Source organism: Cebus imitator, unplaced genomic scaffold (genome assembly GCF_001604975.1).
Source record: "Cebus imitator isolate Cc_AM_T3 unplaced genomic scaffold, Cebus_imitator-1.0 Scaffold315, whole genome shotgun sequence".
In the NCBI taxonomy this organism is placed as follows: Eukaryota; Metazoa; Chordata; class Mammalia; order Primates; family Cebidae; genus Cebus; species Cebus imitator.
In genome coordinates, this window is record NW_016107630.1 from 671,218 (window position 1) to 691,948 (window position 20,731).

At 35.8% G+C, this 20,731-nt stretch overlaps 1 protein-coding gene across 2 annotated transcripts in view; it reads left to right on the plus strand.

Annotated features, from left to right (window-relative positions):
• The window catches only part of DPYD (dihydropyrimidine dehydrogenase), a 758,429-nt gene that overhangs the window by 642,668 nt on the left and 95,030 nt on the right, over positions 1–20,731 (plus strand). For both annotated transcript variants that reach the window (XM_017503801.2, XM_017503800.2), the window contains exon 18: positions 23–202. In XM_017503801.2, the coding sequence (XP_017359290.1) occupies positions 23–202 (180 nt within the window). The remainder of the gene's footprint in view (positions 1–22; positions 203–20,731) is intronic.

A 20,731-nucleotide genomic window follows, 5' to 3' on the forward strand; every position in this document is an offset into this window, starting at 1 on the left:
TTGACTTCTCTGTCCTTTCTAGGTATGCAGTGCCATTCAGAATCAGGATTTCACTGTGATTGAAGACTACTGCACTGGCCTCAAAGCCATACTTTATCTGAAAAGCATTGAAGAACTACAAGATTGGGATGGACAGAGTCCAGCTACTGTGAGTCACCAGAAAGGGAAACCAGTTCCACGCATACCTGAACTCTTGGGCAAGGTATGTGCTTAAATCTCCTATGTTATTTTTTAGAATTCAGCCTTGGTCAGTTTCTATTTCAGATCTTATTTACCATCTGACATTCTCACTATCAAAGGAAACATAGTGCCTGGTGGATGTGATTTCTGCAGTGGACTCTTTCTGAGGGAGGCTTGATTACAGCCATATGATGGGTCTGTGAGTTACTTTTTTATAAAACCAATACAGGACAAGGTTATATAAAAGAAAAAGACTGAAATTTGCAGTATAAAGTGCCTGCAAATTCTTACTTACTATGGTGATGACTGGCATTCTTTCTAGTGGGAGTCTGAAGATTTCTTTATGCTTTCTGGGTAACATTACCTTACTATTTTCAAGACAATCAAATCACTGTAGTCCTGAATAATATAATGAAGTTTTTAAAATTAAAATCTAATCAGTGTCTTTTGTAACTCCTTCTGCTGTGTGGTTAAACCTGGGCTCAAAAGGTTATGTCCCAACTTTCTCACTAACTGCTATTTTCCAAGAAATATACACTACATTTACATTTTGTATAGTACAGTGATTTTAGCAACTCTGCTAAAACAACATTCAGCACTTTGCCTTTGTATTTCCTTTGTGTTATTCTAAATAGACAACCATTGTCAGAAGACATTTCTTGAGCCCCCAGTGAGGGGAGGAAAAAAATTATAATTCTTAGTCTTTTCAACTTGTCACTACATCAATAATTAACTTTAAAAAAAGAGAGGCAGTATGAAAAGATTCTTTAAGGAAGCATTTAATAATTCAAATGAATCTTAACTTGAAACAGGTCACATGAAAAGGAATGGAAAACAAAAACCCTGAGTACTGTGCCTTGGATGACTTGGTTAGGGACTCAGAAAAAATAATAGAAACGTCTTATAAATGACTTTTATTTGGCTAGTTTTCGTAGAAAATATCACTGTCCCTCTCCTAACAGATAGCCAAAAATAAACCCCTCTTCAAGAGTAATGTGTATGATTGCAAGTCCAGTAATGAAAAAAGAAAAGGAGGAAAGAAATAAAATCTCACAATGTGGGTTCCAGGAAAATATCATGATGAATCACTCCATGAGTGGCAATCAAACAGAAAGGCTGTGACATTAATATTTATAATATTGTAATTAGCAAGATAGTGCCTAAGCAGCATTATTAGGGTAGCTAATCATATTATCATAAACTGACTCTGCAGTATTTGGTGAGTGTTCTTGCCTTTATCAATGACTATCAATATCCTAAGTTTGTTTATAACTAACAAAAAATTCACAAATGACTTTACATTAATTCAATGTAAATATCTCAAGGAAATTGTCTCTGACATGATAGTTTATGACCATCTATAAAACCATTGTCTCAAATTTGGGTGGTAGCCATGTGAGCTGAAATGGAAGTAGCTGCATGGCACTGTAATGTTTTGTCTTTAAAGGATTTTCACAGTCACTTCAAAACTTACATATTCAAATAAAAGATGGGTAATGATGAAGACACTTTTGTCAATGATATAAATGGAAATTGATTTGCTAATAGTTTGAATTGAGATTCAGACTATTTTGTTAAGCTCAGCTTTCATCAAAATTGTAAGTATAATTTTCAGCATTATCATTTGTTAAAAAAAAAGGAAGATTTTGCCTATGTGATTATATTAGTGATTCACTTCTCAACACCAAGTTGAGGAATAAGCAGATGGTCAGGTAATAGATTTGTGCTTCTGGATTCTCCAATGCGGGCTGACATGTCTAAAACGATAGATGATTATTCCCTTTAGATTAATATTCCTAGTAGTGAAACCAAGCATGCTGGATCTAGGGTACAGGTGATTTTCTAATCGTTCTTTCTTACTGTTGCTGCTGCTGGGGTGTGTGTGTGTGTGTGTGTGTGTGTGTGTGTGTGTGTGTGCGTGTCTTTGCAAATAACTCATATTGTGCTTTCATTAGCTAAAGAATAGTATGCTACTCCTCACAGTGTCTGCATACTATGGGGAAGATGAGAGAAAATGGAGACCCTTTGTAGAAAGACACTCTAGAAGTATCTGGCGTCTTTACACAGGAAAATTTTGTTTGGAAAATACAATTGCTACTCTATCTTTCACTCATAGGTCAGGCTAGAATAAACCAGAATAGATATTTAGAAGAAACCCATTACAGTGCAGTGTTTGACAATGGAGAGAAAATGAGACTTGGGCTATGGAAACAAGGATTTGGCCAAGTATGTCATGTTATCTTTCAAGTAATTAGCATATTAATATACTCTCCTTATGCTTACCTTATTTATTAAACGATCAAACTGCCCAAACAGTGTTTCTTCAGGTGGCTTTTGAAGGGCAGGTAGTTGGGTGTTAGTAGACTTATGATGCCAGGCATTTAAATCTGTGCCTGCAACAAGAGCAGATTCCTAAGAAGAGCAATCAAAATCACGCAGCGTACTTGTGAGAAATGTAGGTTTCCAAGCCCCATCAGCATTGATCCTGATTCAGCGGGTCAGAGATGTGTTGAGAATCTGCATTTAAACATCGTAATTCTCATGGAGGGATCAAAAAATGTGCATTCCCAAAAGGAATGAAAAACATAATAGCAATAGAAAAGTTAGAGATTGAGAAGTCAGCAGTGAGCAGAACACAAGCTTCTCTTGATGGAGAAAGTAAACAATAAATAATTTTGAGCTGGAAAAGAAGTGAAATAAAAGAGGCAAGAGAGGAATGCATCACAGTAGATTCTGAATGGCCAGAGGTTGGAAATACCCAGTGAAGAAACTGCATGTAGGACAGCAGTTATTAACAAAGAGTAAGATGCTGGGTTTATGTGAAGTCTCCTTATTAGCTAGACAACTTGGGCAAGTTACTTAATCTGTCTAAACCTTTCTGTAAAACTGTACAATGAAAATAATTACAATTCCATAATCCCTCATTAACAATTCTGAAATCCAAAAAAATGCTGAAACTAAATGGCTTTACATAATTCATTCGGCAGAAAACCTGGGCTGAACTGATGTGAGGCTTGCTGTAATGTTTATTCCTCTTAGAGAACATTTAAGTGTTTACTACAGAGAGATTAATGTGTTTGATTCCACGTTGCTACCCTATACCTTACTGGGGCTGGAGGAGAGAGTGTTTGTTAAAATTGGGTATATGTACCATTTTACTTTTCTAAAATCCAAAAGATATTTCTAAATCCATACATCTGGCTTCAAAGGTTTTAACTGTGTGCTTGTGAAGATTACCAAAATGAAAATAAAATTGCAAATATAACTTTAGAAACTTTTCTATAGAGTTGGAGGCAATGTATATATTTTAGTGATTTTAGAAAATAAGTTACTAGTATTTGGCATTTTTAGTTATGGGAAATAAGAGTTATGTTGACATTCTTGCTTAAGATACATGAAAAAAAATTGGTCAGTCCAATATTTGAACAGCAAATTTTGCAACTGGAGAAAAACATGGAAGAAAATGTCTTCGCTGTTTAGTGCTTGGGATGAGAACAGGACTCCTAAATAAGAGTTGTGAAAGGAAAACAGCAGAGGCCATAAACTAATGATCACTTGGGATCTGCATGAATTTCCACATGTTCCCGACATTTGGAATGGGCTTCCAGTTCCCAGGCATCACTTTGTCTCCCAGCTATTCCCCGACCTCTACACTAGAAGTAATGTCTCCTTCTCTTTTTGAGCGTTAGTTGTAACCAGTATCACCTTGCAGTTGTATTTTTATGTCTACTTCCTTTACTAGATAATAACCTCACTTTTCTTATCCATCTTTATATCCCAGTCCCCTAGACATGCACTGAATATGGTAATGCCTTACTAAATGTTGGTTGAAGAAGTGAATTAATGACTAAATGAATGTTGTAAGAAAAAAAGCTTATTGGTAACATTAAGAATTAGTAGTCGCTTGACTTACCAAGCCATTACTTTTTCCATTAAATCAGAAATGAAAAGAATGTATAAAGAAACAACCTTTGAACTTAAAATTCCTTTTTATGTGTGAGTCTAGTTTGGTAAAATGACATGGCAAAAGCCAGAACAGAAAGGAGTGAGATAGACAGGTGAGGAAATTTTATGCCTTCTTGGCTTGGCAAAATATGCCTAGATTATAAGCTTCTTGAGGACTTAGAACACAGACTGTGTGCCAGTGCCTAATGCAATGTCTACCATGGAGGAGTAATGGCATGATAGCTGAACTGAACATACTGATCAACCATTAATATATTTTTTAAGATCCATCTTAAATGTCTCTTCCTTTGTGAAGCCATCTATGACCCTCTTTTTTGGCCTCCAAAAAAGTCAAATCACTCCTTTTCATTTTCTGATAGCCCATGGTTCCTATAACTAGTATTGCAAGTACTGCATTTTCTTTTAATTATATGCCTTCTTGTCCATTGTTGCAGGTCATTAACAGATATTTGGAAAGAAAGATTATATCTTATTCATACTGGAGTTTTCAAGCACAATGCTACATGTTTATAGAATTAAATTGCACGAATTATCTGTTGTGTCCTTATTTAGGAGGGAAAAAGAAAGCCAATATACAATTAAAATTCCAGCTAGATCCTTTCAAGAATAGCAGCAGTCATTTTAGAAGAAAACAATAAACTTGCCAAATTACTGTACTTTCAGTAGGTATTTAAAAATTATGAAACACATATTGGTTATATTAATAAATGAACATAATCTGTGCTCATTAAAAAACTCTTATTAGGATAAAATCAGAAATGCTGTCATGGTGGTTGTACAGCAACTCTGAAAACAAGGGTTTGTTTTCACAATAGAAACCAAAGTTGTATCCATATGACCAGATGCATCATTCTCAGTTATTGATAAAACAATTCTAAAATTCATATGGAACCAAAAAGGAGTCTAAATAGCCAAAGCAAATTTAAGAGAAAGAACAAAGCTGAAGGCATCACATTACCTGACCTCAAATTATATAATTAAACTGTAGTAACAAAAACAGCATGTTACTGGCATAGAAATAGACCCAGTGTATGCTTTTTGTCAACTTTGTCAAAGGTCACTCGGCTGTAGATATTCTGTTCAGTGGAACAGAATAGAGAACCCAGAAATAAAGCAACATATCTACAGCCAACTGACCTTTGACAAAGTTGACAAAAAGGATACACTGGGACAAGGACACCTTTTTGAAGAAATAGTGCTGGGATAATTGAATTGCCATATGCATAAAATGGAGTTGTACTCCTTTCTCTACCTATATTTAAAAATCCACTCAAAATTTATCAAAGACTTAAATGTAAGATGTGAAACTATAAAAATACTAGAAGAAAATTTAAGGAAAGCTCTTCTGGACATTAGGTAAAAAATTTATGATGAAGACCTCAAAAGCAAATGCAACAAACCAAATATAGGCAAATGGGACTTATAACAAAAAGCCTCTGCACAGCAAATGAAATAATTGGAAGAACAGAGAGCCTACAGAATAGGAGAAAATAAATGCAAACTACGTATCCAACAGGGACTGTTACCCAGAATTTACAACGAACTCAAACAGCTCAACAACAACAACAAACAAGTAGCCTCTGTTAAAAAGTTGGCAAAGGACATAAACAGACAGTTTTCAAAAGAAGATGAATGCCATCAAGCATATGAAAAACTGTTCAACATCACTATTCATCAGACAAATGTAAATTAAAACCACAATGAGACATTATCTTACACCAGTCAGAATGGCTCTTATTAAAAAGTCAAAAAATAATAGATGTGAATGAGGATGTGGAAAAAACAGAATGCTTATATATTGTTGGTGGGAATGTAATTTATTGCAAACCTTATGGAAAAGTGTATGGAGATTTCTCAGAGAACTAAAAAGAAAACTACCATTCAATTCACTAGTCTAGGTTTACATACTACTACATTTCACTACTAGGTTTACATCCAAAGTAAAAGACACATTACATCAAAAAGCTACTTGCATTCATATATTTATGATGCCACTATTTACAATAACAAAGATATGGAATGAACCTAAGTGTACATTAACAGATAATAAATAAAGAAAATGTAGAATACTACTCAGCCATTAAAAAAGAATGAAATCATGTCTTTTATAGCAACATGGATGGATCTGAGAGCCATTATCTTCTTTTTTGTTTTCTTTTCTCTTTCCTTTTTTTTTTTTTTTTTNTTTTTTTTGAGACACAGTCTTGCTCTGTCACCCAGGCTGGAGTGCAATGGCGTGATCTCGGCTCACTACAACCTCCGCCTCTCAGGTTCAAGCGATTCTCATGCCTCACCCTCCCTAGAGCCTGAGATTACAAGCACTCGCCACCACATCCAGCTAATTTTTGTATTTGTAGTAGAGATAGGATTCTCCATGTTGGCCAAGCTGGTCTCAAACTCCTGACCTCAAGTTATCCACCCACCTCAGCCTCCCAAAGTTCCCAGTTTGCAAGCATGAGCCACTGTGCCCGCTGGAGGCCGTTATTTTAAGTGAAACAACTCAGAAAGTCAAATACTGCATGTTCTCACTTATAAGTGGAAGCTAATTAATGTGTACACATGCACATAGAGTGTGGAATAATAGTCACTGGACACTCAAAAGGGTGGGAGGGAAGAAGCAGGATGTAGGATGAGAAATTGCTTAATATGTACAATGTACCTTATTCATCTAATGGTTACTCTAACAGCTCAAACTTCACCACTATGCAATTTATCCATGTAACAAAACTGCACATGTACCCCTTAAATTTATACTAATAAAGTATAAAACTGAAATAACACAATATCATAAAACTATTCCTCTATGATTGCGGTAATATTATCTGTTGATGTCTAATTATCTATTTTTTTATTTTCTAGTAAGTTATTCAACATATAGGATAGTGTCCAAAGAAATATATAAATGTCAATAGCAAGACCCTTACTAAATACATAATAATAGCAGTCTCACAAGAGGATACTAGAATTTCTTATTTACGACTTTAAAAGTTTTGTATCTTCTATGCCACTTATTTTCCTTATTGAAATATAAATTACATAGAGGGAAAATACAGAGGTCTTAAATAAACCATTTGATGAGTTGTGATGAACACATGTATCCATGAAATCCTCACCTCTGCCAAAGCGTAAAACATTGCCAACACCTTAGAAGATACCTTGTGTACTTTTCCAGCTGTTACCTCTTCCTTTACTACCACCAGAAGCAAACACCATCAGCTTCTGTCACCACAGATGAGTTTGTTCATGATATTTAGCATCACATAAATGCAATTCTGCAGAATATGTGTGTGGCAACTTTGAGTACAATATTGCGGAGATTTTTTTCATATTATTTTGGGTATTAGTTAATTTTGTTGGTAAATAATACTATGTTTTATTAAAATACCATGATTTATTTATTCTAAATGATATTTATGCTGTTTTCTTTTTTTTTCTTACTATTTTTTATTGTACTTTAGGTTCTGGGGTACATGTGCAGATCATGCAGGATTCTTGCATAGATACATACGTGGCAGTATGATTTGCTGCCTCCATCCCCCCGTCACCTATATCTGGCATTTCTCCCTGTGTTATCCCTCCCCAACTTCCCTACCCCAGGCTGCTCCTCCCCTAGTCCCCACCAACAGACCCCAGTATGTGATGATCCCCTCCCTCTGTCCATGTGTTCTCATTGTTCACCCGCCTATAAGTGAGAACATGCGGTGTTTGATTTTCTGTTCTTGTGTCAGTTTGCTGAGAATGATGGTTTCCAGATTCATCCATGTCCCTACAAAGGACGCAAACTCATCATTTTTTATGGCTGCATAGTATTCTATGGTGTATATGTGCCACATTTTCCTTGTCTAGTCTATCATCAATGGGCATTGGGCTGGTTCCAGGTCTTTGCTATTGTAAACAGTGCCGCAATGAACATACGTGTTCATGTGTCTTTATAATAGAACGATTTATAAGCCTTTGGATATATACCCAGTAATGGGATTGCTGGGTCAAATGGAATTTCTATTTCTAGGTCCTTGAGGAATCCCTACACTGTCTTCCACATGGTTGAACTAATTTACACTCCCATCAACAGTGTAAAAGTGGTCCTATTTCTCCACATCCTCTCCAGCGTCTGTTGTCTCCAGATTTTTTAATGATTACCATTCTAACTGGCGTGAGATAGTGTCTTGATGTGGTTTTGATTTGCATTTCTCTAATGACCAGTGATGATGAGCGTTTTTTCATATGTTTGATGGCTTCATATATGTCTTCTTTTGAAAAGTGTCTGTTCTGTCCTTTGCCCACTTTTGAATGGGGTTGTTTTTTTCTCAATCATAAGATGAATGCATAAGTTTTACAAAAGCTTCCAAACAGATTTCCAAAGTAGCTTTACTATTTTACATTTCTACCATCTGTGATTGGGTGTTTGGTCCTTCGGTGTTTCAGCCATCTTTTGATATTCTTCGTCTTTTTAGTTTCAGCAATTCTACTACGTAAGTATTGGTATCTCATTGTGATTTTAATTTTCATCTCTCTAAGATGATGTTAAACACTTCTTCATGTTCTCATTGGTCATCCATATATCTTCCTCTGCCAAGTGTCTTTTCAAATATTTTGCCAATTTATTTTAATTTTAACTTTTTTAATTAAATTTTATTTTTTTATTATTATTATGCTTTAAGTTAATCTGCAGATCCTGCAGGTTTGTTACATAGGTATACACATGCTGTAGTGGTTTGCTGCATCCATCCCCCCATCATCTACATTAGGTATTTCTCCTAATGTTACCCCTCCCCAGTCCCCTCACCCCCTGCTATCCCTCCACTAGCTTCCCCTCCCCCTAAACAGGCCCCACTGTGTGATGTTTCCCTCCCTGTGTCCATATGTTCTCATTGATCAACACCCACTTAGGAGCGAGAACATGCGGTGTTTGGTTTCAGTTTTCTGTTCCTATGTCAGTTTACTGAGAATGATGGTTTCCAGCTTAATCCATGTCCCTGCAGTCATCCTTTTTGATGGCTGCATAGTATTCCATAGTGTATATGTGCCACGTTTTCTTTATCCAGTCTATCATTGATGGGCATTTAGGTTGGTTCCAAGTATTGGCTATTGTAAACAGTGCCGCAATGAACATACGTGTGCATGGGTCTTTATAATAGAATGATTTATAATCCTTTGGGTATATACCCAGCAATGGAATTGCTGGGTCAAATGGTTTAATTGAATTTCAGGAGTTCTTAATGTATTCTGGATATAAGTCCTTAGATCAGAAAATGCGTTTGACAAAATCCAACATCCAATCATAATAATACCCTTTAGCAATTCATTAATAAAAGGAAACTTCTGTAAAAATTCTACAGCTAGTATCACACTTAATGTTGAAGTGATAAATTATTTTCTCTTAAGATGAAGACCTGGGCAAGAATGTCCATTCTTTCCACTTCTATTCAATATGGTACTGGAAGTCCTAACCAGTGCAATAAGGTCATAAAAATAAATAAATGATACCTACATTGGAAAAAATGTTCTTATACTGTCTTTATTTGCAGATGGTAAGATTGTGAACAAAGTAAATCCTTAAAAAACTATAAATACACTATTAAAATAATAAGTGAATTTAACAAACTTTTATAATTCGAAACAATATACAAAAAATAGTTCTGTTTCTATATGAACAACTAGAACAATGACCTGGAAATTGAAATTTTAAAATGTCATTTACAAGGGCATATAAAAACTACAAAATACTTAAGAACAAACTAAAATATATGTAGTATCTGCATACTGAAAGAGGAATTGCTTTCACAGTCATGTGGATACATGCAGCCAACAAGCATATTTAAAAAAAAAAAAAAAGCTCAGTATCACTGATCATTAGAGAAATGCAAATCAAAATCACATTGAGATACCACCTCTCACCCATCAGAATGGCTATTACTAAAAAGTCAAAAAATAACAGATGCTGGTGAGGTTGCAGAGAAAACAGAATGCTTGTACACTGTCGATGGGAGTGCAAATTAGTTTAACCATTGTGGAAAGCAGTGTGTTGATCCCTCAAAGAGCTAAAAACAGAACTGCTGTTTTACCCAGCAATCCCTTTGCTGAGCATATACCCAAAGGAACATAAATCATTCTACCATAAAGACACATGAACACCTATGTTTATTGTAGCACTATTCACAATAGCAAAGACATGAAATCAATCTAAATGCCCATTAGCGAAAGACTGGATAAAGAAAGTGTGGTACATATACACTATGGAATACTATGTAGTCATAAAAAAGAATGAGAGCGTGTCTTTTGAAGGAACATGGATAGAGCCGGAGGCCATTATCTTTAGCAAACTAATGCAGGAACAGAAAACTAAACACTGCGTGTTCTCACTCATGAGTGGGAGCTAAATAATGAGAACGCGTGGACACAAAGAGGAGAACAACGAATACTGGGACCTACTTGAGGATGGAGGGTGAAAGGAATAAGAGGATCAGGAAAAAAATAACTACTGGCTACTAGGTATAGTACCTAAGTGACACAATAACCTGTATAATGAAATCCTGTGACACAAGTTTACCTTTATTACAAACCTGCGTATGTACCCTTGCATGTAGAATAAAAGTTAAGAAAACGAATTGCTGAGGAAAAGTTGGAGAAGACTTAAATCAACGGAAAGATATGTTAAGATGTTATTTCTCCCAGGATTTGATCAGTGTATACATTATAATCCTGATCAAAATCCCAGGACGTGTTTTTTAGAAGTTGACAAACTATGCTGAAATTTACATTGGAATTCAGACAAACTAGAATAGCCAAAATATCTTGAAAAAGGAGAATAAAGTGGGAGGTGGGAGGGTTTGTACTATCTGCCTTCAAGACTTTCTACAAATCTACAGTAATCAAGCAAGTGTGTTTGGGTTTCAGGGTAGACAAATAGATCAATGGAACAGATAGAAAGTCCAGAAATAGCCCCACACATATACACTCAATTGATTTTTGACAGAGGTGCAAAAGCAAATCCAATGGAGAAAAGAAAGTCCTTTCAACAAATAGGACTGGAATTAATGGATACCCATATACAAAAACGAACCTCATATCTACCTCACACACAACAAAAAATGTAATTTTAAATATAGCATATAAAAAAGTAAAAGGTAAGGTAAGATGATAAGGCTTTTTTTTTTTTTTAAGAGTTTCCTCTGCTTTTAATATAATGTATTTAATTAAATTTTATATAGTTTAATTTTTAATGGACTTTATTTTTTTTAAGAGTTTTAGGTTCACAGCAAAATTGAGTGGATGGCATATACTCCTTGCCTTCAAACTATAAATTTTTAAAAGAAAACATTAAGTAAATGTCTGTATAATCTTAGGGAAAGGAAAAATGTCTTGGACAGGATAAAAAAAAAACTAACCATACAAGAAAAAAATTGGTGAATTATGCTTCATCACAATTAACTTATACTCATCAAAAGGTACAATGAAGAAAATGAAAACTCAAGTCACAGATTGGGAGAAAATATTCATATACTTGTATCTCCTGAAGAACATGTGCCCAGAATGAACGTATATAATACTTTCAAAATGTAAACTGTAGTAATTAGAAAATTTAATTTTATCGATGAGTATATAGAATCTTAAAATGGAAAATCTGTAATGAGGACCTGCTGGTAGGCTCTTCTAGCTTACTTCTATCCATCTATGAAGACTTTTTTGGGGGGCTTTTTTCTGTAATGGCCATTCTTGGAGCTAACCCGGAAAACAGGATAAGGGTGGAGGATGAAAGCCATTTTTCTTCAAGTTCATTGTATGGCCCTGTATTTTTTGTTCATGTTATCTTCTCCCATTGCAGCTTTGTCCCCGCAGTTATCCTCCCTGGGACTGCCAGACACTTACATTATATTGTTAGAAAAGTTCCAGATGACATTGACATTTCTATCAGTTACTTGGGTAATGATTGATATAGAATATATTATCAAGGTCACTTTCTATGATTGTAGTAAGATCACATGAGGCTAAATGTTTTTTATTGTTTTATTTCATTTCATAGGGCATGAGGAAGAAAATTTTTAAAAACACCAGTTCCTGAAAGTTTAAATGTTCAAAATTATCAGATCAGAATATACTGCATAGATGTTACGGGGACTTAATCTACATCTCAATATCATCTGATGGTTTGAGTGATATCCTAAATAGAATGATACAGTGTCAAGTATCCTGTAAAAATAAGACAGACACCTGTTTTATAAATTGTGATTATTCCTCCTTAGAAGTAAAAAAAAAAATTGGATAAAATGTTATAGCCCCATTTTGTTCTGAGCTTCTGATATGCTTATCAGTGTGTGATGATCCCACAAATAAGTCAATGTGCTGTGGTCAAAAGCTTACCACGAAGAGAGAGTGTTTGGAACCCAGCAGGTCTGGGTTTAAATCCAAGCATGATGCCTTACTACCCAGTGAGCCTGGAACAACTACATGAATCCCACAATCCTCCATTTAGGTAAAGGCAAACTGAGATGATAATAGCTATTTTACTGGTACTTTGTAAAGATTAGAAATCACATATGTACACAGAAGTCTTCCGTGGTTTAAAGAAAAGGGAAATCATACATCTGAAGTGTATAGCATGTAGTTGTAAGCAATTAATCCGTGGTGGTTGTTTTTATACCTATTTGTAACATAGAGATGCATAGACAGGCAATTTAGTATAGTACTGAATATGTGATATATCCATATCCAAAATATATGGGTAATATTAGGGTAGATATAAACATTTGAGCAATACTTTATGAGTTGATTTCTTCTCTTCTTCGTGCGTATTTTTCAGGTGCTACTTACAAATTATTTTTATAAGTTATCTTAACCTATTGATAACATGCTCTTACTAGCTTAGAGTTTTTTGATCTGGTCAAAAGCTAGCAAGCATCTTTGTCTTTTGAAGCACCTTCTATCACAAAAAGCTTCTAAATAATTCAGAAGTGTTCACTTTCCAGGTAAAATGAAGATACATTAATTAACTTTAGGTTTGTGTAGTAAATTGTCATGAGTAGTCCATCATTCTTACTAAAATGGGCAGAAGGGATGTATCTACTGCTGTTGCCAAAAGTTAACATCTGAATTTAACATGAACCGTTAGGGGAGGGGCTGATAGGAGTCCCTCGAGTTATGGGAAGAGATAGTTTTGCATTGCTTATAATGAGAATAGTTTGTTAAGTCCTATAAGCCTCCCCAGCTTGGTTTCTCTCATCCCAGGGGTTAGTTGGCTCATTTTACAGGGCAACTCTAATAAGTTGGTAGTACCTGCTAGGTGCCCTGTATAGACGAAGCTTCTGATGCAAAGCCAAGCCCAGTAGAGGTGTGTGATCAATTGTCAGTGCCTGCATGGACATAGAGATATAGGATGAGATAGTACAGAACATGGATTTCCACTTCCATGTCTGAGTGTGGAGTACCAGCAGATCACTGGGTCTAGGAATTTGGGCAGTAGTGTGCTTTTTGAATCTGTAGCCACTACAACTGCCTTATCACAATCCACCATTGCATTCCTGAAATAAAGTGTAAACCATACAACATTTCAGTGTGTTCTCATTCTCCCAAAAGTTCCTTTCTTTCGTCCATCATACTTATACAAATTATGATTTCTCCTTATTACATAAAATTGATATCTAATTGCCAAACACAAATGCAATTACTTCTTTTGTCAGATTCATGGAAGTGGTTAAGTATAATTCCTTATACTTCATCAAATATAACCACTTTAATCAGAATGCACCTTATTAATATTAATTATATACTTAGAACTTGTATAAAAGTGATTTTCATATTCAATACAAGTTTGCCACATTCATTTTGTTAGTACTTTTAAACCATGAAAAAATATGAGGATTGCTCTTGTTCTGGGTGGAGATTGAGGATTTAAAAAGAAATCATGTGTTCTCATTGTTCAACACCCACTTATGAGTGAGAACATGTGGTGTTTGGTTTTCTGTTCTTGTGTCAGTTTGCTGAGAATGATGGTTTCCAACTTCATCCATGTGCCTGCAAAGGACATGAACTCATCCTTTTTTATAGCTACATAGGGTCTGTTGGGGGATGAAGGGCTACGGGAGGGATAACAGGGGGTGGGGAGATTGGGGAGGAATAACAGGAGAAATACCTAATGTAGGTGACAGGGGATGGAGGCAGAAAACCACCATAGCATGTGTATACCTAAGTGACAATCCTGCAAGATCTGCACATGTACCCCAAACTTAAAGTATAATAATAGTAAAAAAGAAATCATTACTATATCCATGTAAGTTAAAACTTGGATTTAAATTCTAGCCTTGAACTCATGCCCTACCCTTCCTTCCATGACCTTTACAAAATCAGTGGACATTTATAGCAAACCAGATAGCTTTGTTCCCAATCCTCATTTTATGGAGTAAAGAAAATACCTCTCTGTAATTTTGAGCTATGCCCCTGAGACTCTTCCTGAGAAAAACATGTATTTGTTATGTCTCCCGTTAAGCCCATCTGCTGACTTGAATAAAGGGAATATTAGTTTGAAGATATAATTTTCTAGTAATTATAGGAGTCAAAGGAGTCATTTTGATAATGTAAAGAGTCAACAGTAATTATAATTATATTGAGCTTTATGCCAATTTGTCCTCATGTAAGATTTCAGGGGAAAAATTGAAATGTCTGCTGTTTGGAATAATAAAAGGGGGGTTTGATTTACCAAATAAAACAAACCATAATTAAATTTATTTTTACCTTCAAAATGATATGGATCATGACTGATATTGAACAGCTTTACCAAAACCCTGGAAGCACAGGAAGAATAGGTGAGGATATCTTCAGTTGCACTGAATAATTGGCAATCTCACACTTAACCAAATCAGTTTAGACATTCAGATGAAATATCTATCTCCTTTCCTTTTCTTCTTAGAAACTGGTTACTCTGTTTGATTGCCCATATTGATTTAGTTAACCACCTAATTATCAAATATTCACTCTATTTGATGGTGTATAATCTTAAAAAGCAATGTTATTGGTATCTCAAATCCATGCCCTGTAGTGGTTTTGAGCTTCATAGTCACAGGTGACCCCTCAAAATGTGTCTGAGAAGATGTGACTACAACTTACACAGAAAATGTGAGTAATGCTGCACTGAGAATCCTTTGATTTGCAGCTTCAGGCACTGTTTGTGAAGTGCCTCATAGACTGCAAGTGCCCTGAAGCCTTCATCCCCAGCCTCTTACACCATGCTGGCCAGTCTGCTGTGGATTGTTTCGCTGTCAAGACCATGCCTTTTGAAGATGTGTTGCCATACATCTTTAAAGCATTTCGCTTGTCTTCCCTGCTTATCAATTTTATCCCATTTCATCTCAAACTATAGAGCCTCTTCTAGGCCCCGTGCTAGCAGTTAGTCTCCTCATTTGCCCAGCCCAGCTGAGCTGAAGAATGTCACCCACCCATCATCACGCTATCAATCTGGGCATCTTTCAAACCCTAAATGTTACCAAGTCTTTCTTTACACTTAATGTAGATCCCAAGTGAAACAAAGGCAGACGCGTGACATTTGTGGTAATCCAGTCCTCCTAGGAAAATAAAATTATTCCAGTGCTACTGAATATAATCTTCAGTGAGATATAGAATAAGCCTGGAAGGCCATCCGACTCTGAATGCTTTCCGCATTTGTGGTAGATATTGCTAGTGCTCACTAATATTTTCTGTTCCTTATTCCTTCTGGTTTTACAGGAAAGGCAAACCTCCCTGTCCCTTGGATCTTCCATATGAGTGAGTGACTTACTTTAGTCAGTGAAATGTGAGCAAAGTATGGTGTATGACTCTTTTGACTGGAAGCATTTAAGTGCTAGTACTCAGTTCTTCCTACTCCCTGCCTCTGCCATGATGAACACTGAAGTCTCATGCTGAGATGGTGGCCATATAAAATGGATGGCCTAGATGGTCAGATACCACATATTAGCACAGCTAGAAATACTGCAGACTTTTTGTGAGTGAGAAAGGAACTTCTATTTTGTTAAGCCACTGAGATTTAAGGATCTATTATTACCACAGTACAACCAGCCTATGAGGTTTAATATAGAATTCCATATAACTTGTAACTGTTGCCAGAGGAGTAGTTGGCTCTTTAGCCGTGTGAAAAATTATAAAATGGAAAAGTTCATTGATATAGTTAGGTTTTGTGTCCCCAACCAAATCTCATCTTGAATTGTAATCCCCATAATCCCCACATGTCAAGGGTGGAACCTGGTGAAAGGTGATTGGATCATGGGGACAGTTTCCTCCATGCCGTTCCCGTGATAGTGAATGAGTTCTCATGAGATCTGATCGTTTTATAAGGGGCTCTTCCCCTTTCACTCATCTTTCACCTGCCACAATGCACGATGTGCCTTTACTTCTCTCTAGCCTTCTGCATGGCTGTAAATTTCCTGAGCCCTCCTCGGCTGTGTAGAATTTTGAGTCAACTAAAGCTCTTTCTTTTATAAATTACCCAATCTCTGTTATGTCTTTATACCAGTGTGAGAACAGACTAATACACTCATTGTTTGTATTCTTCACTTCCTTTTCTGCATTCCTTCCCATCTGCAAGCAGCTAGTGCCATAGTGCAGTTTCCAATTGTGTCACTCCACTAGTAGTCTGACCTCTCCTGTCAGAGTGCTCCAGGATACCACACTGTCTTTCATTCCGTAACATGCAGCGAAGATGTTTCTTCCCTCATTGTGCCTATGCTATGGTCTGAATGTTTGTGTCCCCCCAAAATTCATATGTTAAAATCTTAACTGACAAGTTGATGTTATTAGGAGGTGGGGCCTTTGGAAGGTAATAAAATTAGTGTCCTTATATAAATGACCCTTCTACCATGTGAAGATACAGTGAGAAGGGGCCCTCTGCAAGGAAGCAGGCCATCCCCAGATACTAAATCTGCCAGCGTCTCTCTTGAACTTCCCAGCCTCTAGAACGGTGAGAAATAAATGTTTTTTGTTTATAGGCCACCAAGTTTATGTTATTTTATTATAGTAGCCTGAACAGACTAAGGCAGCCTGACTTTAAATAAGTTAAGAGGATATCCAGCAATTGGCCTCATCCATCTGTGGAACCAAGAAGAGTATGCACCTTACTCATGGTTTCTTTCTTGTAAGAAGTAAGCCTTGGACAACATACATACTTTCTCTTAGCCCTGATCTAAAAAGTTAGGATAAACATATATATATGTTATATAATATATATATAACATATATATTCATATATAATATACAAATAACATATATATTATATATAATGGAATGTCATATAGATTATACATATCTTATATATATGTACATATATAAGGCAAATACATATATATAAGATATATATAATGTATATGACATTCCTATTATATACATTATATATATTCCTATATATGTTTATCCTAACTTTTTATATTATATATTATATATATGTTATATATAATAAATTATATGTGTGTTATATATAGGAATATATATAATAGGAATGTCATATACATTATATATATCTTATAGGACTGTGTATTATATATATCTCATAGGACTCATATATATATATATATTTTATATATATATATGTATCATAAGAATGTCAAAAATAAAGAAATGGTTCAAATTTCTCCTTCCCTTCACAGTTCAGGTTCTAGAAAATGTCATCTCTACTCGCTGTCCTTCATTTCTTACTTGCCTTTTTGTCTTCAGCTAATCACAGTTAGAATCTACCCACTGGCAACACTAAAAATCACTAAACGCGCTCTCGCTAAAGTTGAGTTATTTGCTACTGATCGCTCAATCCAGTAGATATTTCCCAGTCTTTATTTTGCAAAATCTATGTTACATTCAACAACTGACTACTCCTTAATACTTGAAATGCCTTCTTTGACTTTTAACACTTTTTTTTCACACTTTTCTCCTATTTCTCCATTACTTTTTTCAAGGAAACAATTGTTAGTGCCTAGTATATGCCAGTCATTATAGCTGCAAACATTAATAATAATGTAACTGTACCCTTTAAAAGATCGCAGACTGTGTGGAAATTGGACACTTAAATAGCATTTATAATATAGTGTGATAATTGCAATTATAGAGATATACACAGACAGCAGAGGAGGAGTTGGAGCATGTTTTCCAGAATAACCTGAAACAAAGCCTAGTAGGACTTGGAAAAATAGGATAAGGCATAAAGCATGGCAAAGGCCTGGAGGTAAACAATATTTCTGTGTGTGAAGAGAAACTTCTTGGAGTTAATTATCTAGGGGACACACACACACACACACACACACACACACACACACTCACTCACTCTCCACACACATTTTTTGGCCCTTGAATACTGGTATTCCATTATTTCATCTGTGGTTCCCATATTGTTGTATGCTCATTTGACCCATGAAGCCAATTTTACTCTCTTTATTATTATCTTCCAAATCTGTACTCTCACCAAAGACCTCCCTGTGGACCCTACACATTCTTATATTTGGCTTTCTGGTGGACTTTGATACCCAACATCCCAGTTCAGTGCTCTTTCTGCAACCTCAGAATAAAACAACAGTAGTGATTATCCCTGACAATTATATAAGCACTTTATAATTTACAAAGCACTTTGGCATACATTATCTCACCAGCTGCTTCCTTAATGTAATAGCAGCAGTGGGCAAAAAACTGTGTCACCGCTGACAACTCTTTTCTGACCTTGGTCTCCCAGCCCCACCTACTAAAAACGAGAGCATCTGGATGAGAGCTGATTAGAGGCTAGAAGCTGACCTTGTGTGGGAATCAGGGGAGTATGACAGCAGTAGTTGCCACCTCCACCTTCTCCATCTCCATAGGGGCAATAGAGCAAGCCAGAGGTTTCATGACAGAATGCAGAAGGCTACACAGATCAGCAGGCTTCTTGCGGCCTGCCTGAGCAGAGGCTGATGGTGGCAGGCATCCGCTTGTGGGGTGTTAAGCACTTATCCACTCTCCCCCCACTTTTCTGATTTCTCATTTCTTCCATGCATTAACTATCATTTTGAAAGTTTCAGTGGGTTAATTAAATTCTTCTAGTGTTGATGCTAAGAAAGCTGAAACATTTTCAACTGAGATTGACACCACTCAAGACATAGGCTTCACTGATGTTTGTTCAGTAACACTCCAATATGTCACAGGATTGCTGAGAGAACATCTGAGAGCTATAATGAGCTAAAAGTCAAGTACAGGGGAAAATGTGTTCCAGACTGCTGCAGATGTTCTCAGATCAAATCATATTTCTGTGAAATGCCATATAGAATATTCAACTGTTGAAAGATGCAACATGAAAGGACAGTTCAATTGATTTGCACTGTATTTAAAAAATTTATGTAGCCTAAATTATATGAAATGGTTTTTTCCCCCTTTTGAATCAATTAATAAGAGATGCACTTGATTCTAATGAGCTTCAAGGATGATTTTTCCGGGCTAAGAGGGATGCATTGGCTGGTTTAGGTAGGAGCTAAGGCTTAGAGAAGGTGGCAGTTGAATCAGGGAACTAAGATATGGTTGAGAAACAGACATTCTCTAGAGCCACTCCCTTGCCTTTATTCTTTCTTTATCACCTTGGCACCAAAATGGAGAAGACCTCTGTTGAATTAGTTCACCAAGATTCTGATAAGTCTGTCTGTGATACTATGTTGATAGTGATTCATTCTGTCCCTCCTGAGAAACCCAAAGGAAGCTTACAGGAGAAAGTCAAGGAAATGTTTTGGTAGATGCATCTTTTGTCATAATCAACTTATATTTCATCACACAGGCGACCTTAAACATCACCATAGTTTTGGTAGTCTGTCCTTTGATTGGGAATAATATTCTCTTACATGAAGGAAAGCACTGAACAAGAACTGACAACCTAGGTAAAAGAAAGAAAAATCTTACGTGAGATTAGAAAGTACGGTAGAACACTAAAATGAGATATTACTTCACACCAACTAGAATAACTAATATGCAAAATACTGAAAACATCAAATGTTGGCAAAGACATTTAGCAGCTTGAAAATTCATACATTGCTAATGAATGTATTAAATGGTAAAACTACTTTGGAAAACTCTCCAGCAATTTCTTATAAGACCCAAAATTCTACTCCTAGGTATCTTTCCAAGAGAAATAAAAGCACAGATCCGTAAGGTTTTGAGGTAATTGAATCTCACAAACATGTTAAGGGAAAGAAACCAGACACAAAAGAGCAGTTACCAAATAATTTCATTTATGTGGAGTTTCAATGGGAGTAAAAATCTATACTATTTGAAATCAGGACAGTAATTTTCTCCAGTAATATTTTTATCCTATATCTCAACTGGGATGGTAGTTTTGTGAACGTATGTATTTGTTTAAAATGTAACTGTATACTTAAAAATGTGTGCATTTTACATATTATAAATACACTTAATTTTTTTTTTTAAGAAAAGCAAAACTCACTCTGAAAGAAACTACAGGATAAGCATTTGGTAATATTTCTAGGGACAAAATAAGACATATAAGAAATACTAAAGACATTTTTTATGCCCAAATTACTTTTAATCAGGTAGCCTTTGGGAACTAAAAACCTTATGAAGTTAACCACTGGAAAAGAATAGCTGG